Source organism: Morone saxatilis, unplaced genomic scaffold (assembly GCF_004916995.1).
Source record: "Morone saxatilis isolate NCDOM2014 unplaced genomic scaffold, NCSU_SB_2.0 Contig18, whole genome shotgun sequence".
Classification (NCBI taxonomy): domain Eukaryota; kingdom Metazoa; phylum Chordata; class Actinopteri; family Moronidae; genus Morone; species Morone saxatilis.
The window spans coordinates 25,224,303-25,232,877 of NW_023339740.1; the positions used below are offsets into that span (position 1 = coordinate 25,224,303).

The window sequence follows — 8,575 nt, forward strand, 5'->3', positions numbered from 1 at the left end:
CAGACAGATAAACAGACAGATAAAGAGCTTTCTGATGATTTGATGAGTTTCTGGATTTCAAATAGCGGCTTTTTCACAAAAATACCATGTGGACATATTGGCAGAAATAGTTTCTTGACAGACCTGATGTTCTCTCATTTTAAAATTCAGTTTTGCAATTTGTTGCCAGTCTGGAGATGTGGTATGACTGACATCTTTAATTTGAGTTGAACAGATTAATAATGCATGTTGTATTACTCCTTTTTCCATGTACCTCCTGTAGTATCTGCCCATGCAGATAGTTTTGGTTTTATTTGTGCAGATCTTGAAATATCTGCCCCTCAGATTTATCTGCCATCATTTCAACACAATGAACATGAATTTGAGCTGCTTAAAGCATCAAACATTACATTTTCAAAATCTTGAGAACAGCATCTCTCTCAGTGTCTCCATTACTCAGAATAATCCACTTACTCACTCACTGTCAGCAGTAAACAAACCCTCTAAAGTTAAACAATTTGTATATTGTGTACTTGCAAATTCAATTTATTTTCAAGAACATCTACTGGCTCAACTGTCTTGTTGGAGATGTGTCTGTTTCTCAACCACAGGAGCTCATTGAACTTCCTGTCTGTTAGTAATGGGTTTTACTGGTGCTTTGGTAATTTTAGTGGTATGTTGTGGTTGTACCTCCAGGCAACTGGTTGGTTATTATTATTTCTCTGCATGCTGCCTATTTTAGGTTTTCACTGGATAAGTTAACTAACTTTCTTTCTTCCTGCATTTCTGTTGTTGTTCTTCTCTTTCGGTTCTTTCTTTTACTCCAGCCATGTGTTAATACCTGAATCTAGTCTGTGGAAATCTTCTCTCGACTGCCTACATTTATGATACCAGAAAAACATCTGCTGATTTTAAGCCGTTAACGCTTCATTTCCTTGTTTGTTGGCTGCAGTGACATTTGCTGTCAGCACCAGTAACATAGGAGTGTTGCTAGTAGTTACTGGCAGTCCCACTTGCTGCCATTGTGGCTGATTGTACATTAGTAGATGTTGTGGAAGTCCTCCATCTGCTTCCATTGGTGGTAGACATTTTAAAACGGGATATTATTATAAAGCAGTCCGCTGGTTGAGGTACGCGTTCCGCTCACTACCAATCAAACTAACTACCATTAATACAGTTTCACTGACGCTGAAGGCAGTGAAACAAAGTACAGTTCTCTTCTTTGCGGCTATGAAACACAACTTGTAGGCAGAGCTATGGCTTTAGATGGATCAGGAGGATTTCAGAGAGATTAATCAAAATGAATTGAATTGAGGCTTTTGGTATTGAAGTTTATTGTGGGAACTGCTGATAACAGCACAGCCAAGTAAGTGTGTTTTCTGCAGATGAAAAGATTTTAAGGCGTTTTAGATGAACTAAATATTGTTTAGATTATATATGTCCTTTTTACAGTGACATTTTAATGACGTTATTTCAACATGTAGTAGGTTTTATGGATGGTTTTATGGATGGTTTTATGGATTTCTTGCGGCCATATGTCATAGTTATTGCGCAAATATACAAGTGAGATGCCAAAGTGTAACCTGGATTAGTTTAGATTTTACACGTCTTAGTCATTTATCAGATGCTGCTGTCCAGAGCACCTACACAACTTTGTTACAATCATTAATTGATTACAATTGTCAATTATTAATAATTCTACAGTGGTAACCACAATAGATGTACTTTTTCCTTTAATGTGGTAAACAAGACAACCCACATTAGTATTTTTAACACAAAGCCATCTCAGCCAACTTGTCACAGATTCTTTTAATGTGCAAATTCATAAAAACAAGCACAACCTCACTTATTTGAGTAACGTCAGTAGATTAAGTGTAAAGATTTTCCGTTTAATATACTAACCAGCCACTAATCCAGCTGATAACTCACCCTGAGTCAGTGTAAATGGCAGTATGGCTGCTGGTGGTTGTATTATCAGGATGTTAAGTTGGCCTGTTGGACATCTGCAGAGTTTGGGACAGATTTGAATTGATTCAAGTTCTTTGTTTTCTCACAAATGAAACTGTTTATTCACCGATTCCCCCTGATTTTCTTTTTTCTCCCTGCAGCGGTCAAACAGCTGAAGGAGACTGTGAGCTCTTCAATCCACAAACTGACCAACTTTGATGGTAAGAACTCAAATAAGCGTCAAGTAAAAAGTACTTCTTTCTGTTGTTTGAATCCCGGAACAGTTCAGTCTGTGAACAAGCACTACATATCAGACAGAAAACAAACTCTGAATCTGGTGAGACTGATGTGAAATCAGTTTGTACATAAACAGTCATTGTGCGGCTGACTTTGTGAAGCTTTTAGGTCTAAATGTGTTAATTAAATTGAACTGTATTCTATCAGCACTAAGAAGTATGAACGGAAAATTAAGCCCATATATTTATATGTATGTGCTTTGTAGAAGTGATGGACGCCCACCTACAGAACAACCAGACGGCAGAAGACGACATCCTGGCCAGCCCTGATCGACTCAAAGGTAGAGAACACACGCTTACAGACTCGAGCTGCATTTATACTTCACACAGGTGGTCAACAGGAGTCCGACAGGTATTGCTTTATAGTTATGCAGCATATTTTTACTGTTGATGTCACCAAATAAATACTAAACTAAACTGGGCATGTAACCCCTTAATACAAAAATATAAATCCAGATTAACATGCTCTATGTCCCAGCTGCTAAATGTATAATTACAATGGATTAGATTTTTTGAGTATGTGGTCGAATTATTAAATATTAAAGAATCGTTTTCAACAGTTAACTGTGAATTTGTACACAAAGGTAAGAACTGCTGACAAGGACACATAGTGACCTCTGACCTTTGACTGACTGACTGTCACCCTTCTCTGTGGACGCACACAATACTCAACAATACAGCAGCCATGTGTGGAGGCTTCGACACAGTGCTGAAATACATTTTCTCTGGACCAGCGCGCACATTTTTATATTTCTATACTAACTCTAAGACCCTAACTGGCGTCTTTTAAATAGTTCATAATGTATTTTTCATTGGAAGAGTGTTATAGTGAATTTTTCTTATTCTAAATCTAATTTTAACCTCAACCCTACAACCAAGACTAAACCAAACAGAAATGAGGACAAAATGTTCTCACACCCAATGTGTAAATATGTTATTTGTATCCAAAAATATTTATAGGAACACACACACACACACACACAGTTGCTTTTGTTGTTTCTGTTTCCCTGCTGTGCCTCACATTTTATAATCCAGTCAGTGCACTACACAGTGTGTGCTCATGTAGTACACGCAGGGACCAATTTATTAATTTTTCTGTGTCTTTCTATTTTGGTATTATATATTTTCTTTTCTCCTTTATTTTTTGTGCTGGTTTATTATTGCTTTTTATTGTTTTCACACCCATTCATCCCTGCCTGGCTAAACTTTTTGTGTGTGTGTCTGTGTCCCCACCCACAGGAAATCAGATGGATGCCAAAGAGTCAGACATGTCAGACACTCTGAGTCCCAGCAAAGACCGCAGCAGTGACGATACGTCAGGTCAGTAAAATTCACACACTGAGTTGTGTTTTAACCAGCTGTTTTTATGTTGACGTATTTAAGTCTCATTTATGGCTCTGACCCTCCCTCTGTTTTTTTTTATTTATCTTCATCTTTTTCAGTTTAACTGAACTGTTTACTTTAAATATATTTTCTTTTAATCATGTTAAAGTCTGCTTTCTCATCAGCCGGCATCTGTTATATGAAGAGCATCTAGTCTATAATGAATTCATGATATTATAAGTTCTAATTCACTTACTTGGAACTAAATCACTTACTGAGAACTAAATAACATATTTAGACTTATTTTCTAATATTTAGTCATTAATTCAGAGAAGTACAAAGCATTTTTAAGCTGTTTATAAATGTATAAATGTATTAGAACCAAATCAGAAAGAAATAATGTGTGTGTGCGCATTTCAGATGGCAACATGGACGACCAGGAGCTGAATGAACCGCAGAACAGAGTAGCTCTGCTCAAAGGTAACCATGGCAACTCATCTCTGCTTTGTAGTTTTCCTCTGTGTGGCACTAACAGACCACAAACATTCACCAAGGTTATGAGCATCAGTAATACAGTTAACTGTCCATTAAGGGGAGCTGTTCTGTTGTGTTGGTGGCTGCACGTCCTTTTAAAAGGATTTATTCTTTGAGTCTGTTTTGCACTTTATTAATTTGTTACATTACATGTGTTAAATTACTGTGTTTGTCTGTGTGAGTGTAGCTGAGTTGCATCGGGCCGGTCTAGAGCCTGGAGACACGGAGCAGGTCATCCACCATCTCCACAGAGAGCTTCTGGAGGCCCAGGAATTAGCCAACACTGGCAAGCAGAGATGTCTGGAGCTACAAGGTACTAACAGTATACAACTTAAGTTAACACCCAGATATTATGAGAACTATGACTAGATCTGGTTAGTATCCACAAATACTTACATTTCTTCCAGTTTCTGACTTAATGTTTTGGAAATCAAATGTGAACAAATGTGTTAAATTTTGTCTGTGTCTGTCTGTAGCTCTGCTGGAGGACGAGAGGAGGAACAACTCTCAGCAGACTGAAGAGTCGACCAAACAGATCCAGTACCTGCAGAGTTAGTACACACACACACACACACACACACACAGATTGAGACATATGGGTGTATAGTATCTTACTATTCTGTGTGTGTTTAGCTCAACTCGGGAAGCTGCAGGCCGACATGGAAGCACTTAGGGAACAGAGGGAGAGCACCATCTGCACCACCAGAGAGGAGCTCTACTTTTTTCAGGTTATTGAGGTACAGCTCCTTTACCCTGACTCTAAGCTGATTCCTCACAGTTTCTTTTTATTTTCCTAAGTCTCGCTCCTTGTGACTCCATCTGACTCTCTTCTTACTTTTCCCAACTCCCTTCTTCAGAATGAGACTTCCTGTCTGTCAATTTACCGTAAATGCAGTCACTTGACATCACTGACCGACCTATCGATTGTATTTCTGCTGTCAGATTCTCGTCCTGCGGCACGCCATGGAGGCAGCCACGGCAGAGCGGGAGCGGGAGATCGCCGCCCTGCAGTCCGACCTGGGTAGCGTGCGATCTGAGCTGGAGCACTGGAGGAACACGGCCGCCAAGTACGAGGAGGAGATCAGTCGGCTGCAGGAGGCCTTCACACAGCAGCAACAGCAGCAGAACACCACCACCCAGCTGCAGGGTGAGCAGGGAGGGAGAGAGAGTGTGTGTGTGGGTGTGTGTGTGGGTGTGGGTGTGGGGGTGTGTGTGTGTTTGCCGTTTCACTGCAGGACCTTGGCCAATGAAAGTCTATCTTTCTTTTTTATGAATCAAGATAAACAATATTTCATTAAACAGCTGATTTCCATAGACATGAATTCTAACTACACTTCTCTCTCTCTCTTGTCTCTCTCTCAGCGGAGTGTGTTACGTTGCAGCAGCGGTGTGTGTGTTTGCAGCAGGACTGTGACGGCCTGAGAGCTGAACGGACAGCTCTTACGGACAAACTGCACCGCCTGGAGACTGAGCTGAGCAGGTATACACACATGTTAAATGCTCTATTTGAATCCACATCGTAAACAGGATTATCTGTTGACAGTTGTAGGTGTTACAGCTAAAATGGATCAGAATTCTACCTTTTGTTTTGCCTTGTTTTTGGTCAACCTGCCAATCATAACTGACTTATCAGTCACATATCGGCATCACTTACTTACATTCATATCCTAGCTAGTTATATTCGCACTGATACTTGATAAGTTTATCAGATAAATCTTTTGTACATGTACAGTCGAAAATACAAACCATTAATCTACAAAAACACCATCAGTGTTACAGTTTGAGATGTTAACAGAAAAGATCTGTTTGGTGAGGTATTAAACCACAGGAATGTTGGTACCACCTCTCTGACACACACATACAATCTTTAAAAGTCTTAATAAGAAAAGATAAAATAAATTGTCCCCTAAAATTTTACTTTTTTTGTCGGGAGGTTGCATTTTCTGAAAACATAAATGTGTGGTCACACAGTCAAACATAAATCATATAAAGTATTAGTTTGATTTTAAGCAAGGCATGCCTTTAAAATAATTGTAAAATTTAAACACAACTTGCACCCAAACACTCAACCTCTACGTACAAGCATGTACATACTAATAAGTGGACGGACAGAATTAAAAATATCTGAAAATTGCTTTAAAATGTTCTTTTTTTTTGTTCTATTAATGATAAACAAATTAAAACTATTGAAAAGTCCCTAAACTCTAAAGTAAGTGTAAAGCTGAGCGTCAACCGGGAACATGAATGCGTGTCAAACTGTGCGAGGGTGGACATTTAAACTGGACCTAAAAGTCTTTGTGACACCCGTGATCGAGTTAATGCATTCTGGCTCAGGACGATTGACAGGAGCGCAGCCAAGTCCACGGGTCCGGACAGGTTCAGAGTTTGGATTCAGCATTTTAAAAAAAGGATGGAGGATGAGAAGGACAGGAGGAAACATGGTGTCCAGCTGATTCAGGCAGGACAGGACAAGTGGACGACAGCTGACTGACGGCTGACTGAACCTGACCGAGCAGTCAGCACATTCAGCTCTGTCTGTTCTCCATGGAGATAAAACATCACCGCATGTTCTCATCGGAGCTGAGAGCTCAGCAGGATTTTATCTGAGCTTCAGCTGTGTTTTCACTAGTTTCCAATAAACTGAAGGTGCCACTGGCAGCACTTATTACGAATACCTGTAATGCACCACTCCAATAAAACTGCAGATGTCAGCTGCAGCTCGTTGTCCCATCCCTGTCAAGATGCTGTACAGCCTAAAACTACTTCCTAAACATCTTTAAATGATCTATTAGAGATGAAGCCAAGTTCAACAATGTCTAAGTTTAGTTCAAATATTTACATTCAGCAGCTGAAAACAAAGTTTAAAAGAGAGGAGAGGAGGTGACATTTTCAGTAAAATGTGTCCCAACTGTTCTCCAGTGCAAACATATTGCAGTCTTATTGATTCAGGTACTAAATGCAAATGATCTTAAATACACATAAGCTTTTATTGTGAAGGGGCCTCACCTAAAATAGAGACCACCTGTATTTTATGAAATGTATCATTAACATTCTGGGTAAAAAAACAGAGGTTAATTATTGCACAGCAAAGATAACCTGACTGCGCCAGATGGTTTGTTACACAGAACCATCTGGGAAGTCGACATTGGAAACTGCATGCGCTCCATGTAAAAACAAAAAACATATGGTACAATTCAAAGGTTTCAGTCCACCTGTTTAAAACCAGGTTTTTCTAAATGTTAACACAAGTATAAAACTTTAATATACCATACGTGCGCTTCCATAAGGAGATAATAATATTTGAGTTGCGTCAGAAGGAATTTCCCTGTGAGCTCAGTCACGGAGGGGCAGCCTCCTCCGGTCCAGCAAAATGTCCCATCAAATTAAAATCTTGGCTGTCAATAGATTTCATTATCCATTTTACACAGAACTTCCCAGATGAGGTCAGCGAGAATGAACAGATGGAGTTCGAGCAGGAAAAATAATAAACACTCTGATCTTAATAACCTGAAGGCCTCTCTGTGTCTTCATATAAATGCCGATCCCCTGTGTTTGGTCATTATTGTGGTCCAAAATGAGAGACAGAAAAATGATAATTTTTTTTAGTTGTGTGCTATTTTGTAGGAAATTGTAAAAGTATGTAAGTACTTAAAGTATTCACCGATAATCATGGTATGTGCTAAGTTCCAGTGAGAGTAAAAACCAAATATCGGTGTACCAGTAGCTTGTGCCTTAACCTATTGTAATGCAAATGAATATACACATAAAGAAGTTCCATACACAAAATGGTCAGTCGAAGCTTTAAAAATGTTCAGTTGTCAGAGCCATACATAACCATAGTTCTGAGGAAACATGGTTGTATCCACTTTTCCAATAATGAGTTGTGTTGGAGGTAATTCGGTTTGACCATTTTTGCAGAAAAATCTAACATTCTGGTAAAATGTGGGAATGTAGATCCACAGCATTGTGAATTCTCTCGAGCTGAGTGTATTCCTGTGGTCATTGACTGGACGTGTTTGTGGTGTGTGTGTTTGTGTGTTTGTATGTGTGTCTGTGTGTGCAGCACCAGGGAGCAGAGTCAGGTCCTCAGCAGCAGTCTGGTGTCTCTGGAGAAGAGGGAGGAGGTCCTACAGGACAAACTGGGTTCTCTGGAGAATCAGCATCTGCAGGACGCAAGCAGGCTGAAGACTCAGCTAGACCAGGCCCAGGCCCACACACACACACTGCAGCTGGAGGTACACACACACACACACACACACACACACACATTGATATGATGATATTGTATGTAGTTGTCTGCTACGTCAATTACGTAATTTACACATGCCTGAAGTTGAAGCTAAGAAGTTGAACTCCACCTGGTACCTTGTGTCTCTAGTCGCTCTGAGAGGATTCCTGTAGTGGCCAATACACATGATTCAGTTACTTATACACGGTTACAAACCCAACACCTGACAATTTCTAGTAATAAGGGTGTGTGTGTACGTGTGTGTACG

At 39.7% G+C, this 8,575-nt stretch overlaps 1 protein-coding gene across 1 annotated transcript in view; it reads left to right on the forward strand.

Annotated features, from left to right (window-relative positions):
- Positions 1–8,575, forward strand: part of slmapa (sarcolemma associated protein a) — a 49,941-nt gene that overhangs the window by 32,256 nt on the left and 9,110 nt on the right. The window contains exons 14-23 of the mRNA XM_035661795.1: positions 2,088–2,147; positions 2,429–2,503; positions 3,462–3,542; positions 3,966–4,025; positions 4,267–4,392; positions 4,556–4,630; positions 4,713–4,816; positions 5,022–5,226; positions 5,442–5,559; positions 8,143–8,314. Coding sequence (XP_035517688.1) covers positions 2,088–2,147; positions 2,429–2,503; positions 3,462–3,542; positions 3,966–4,025; positions 4,267–4,392; positions 4,556–4,630; positions 4,713–4,816; positions 5,022–5,226; positions 5,442–5,559; positions 8,143–8,314 — 1,076 coding nt within the window. The remainder of the gene's footprint in view (positions 1–2,087; positions 2,148–2,428; positions 2,504–3,461; positions 3,543–3,965; positions 4,026–4,266; positions 4,393–4,555; positions 4,631–4,712; positions 4,817–5,021; positions 5,227–5,441; positions 5,560–8,142; positions 8,315–8,575) is intronic.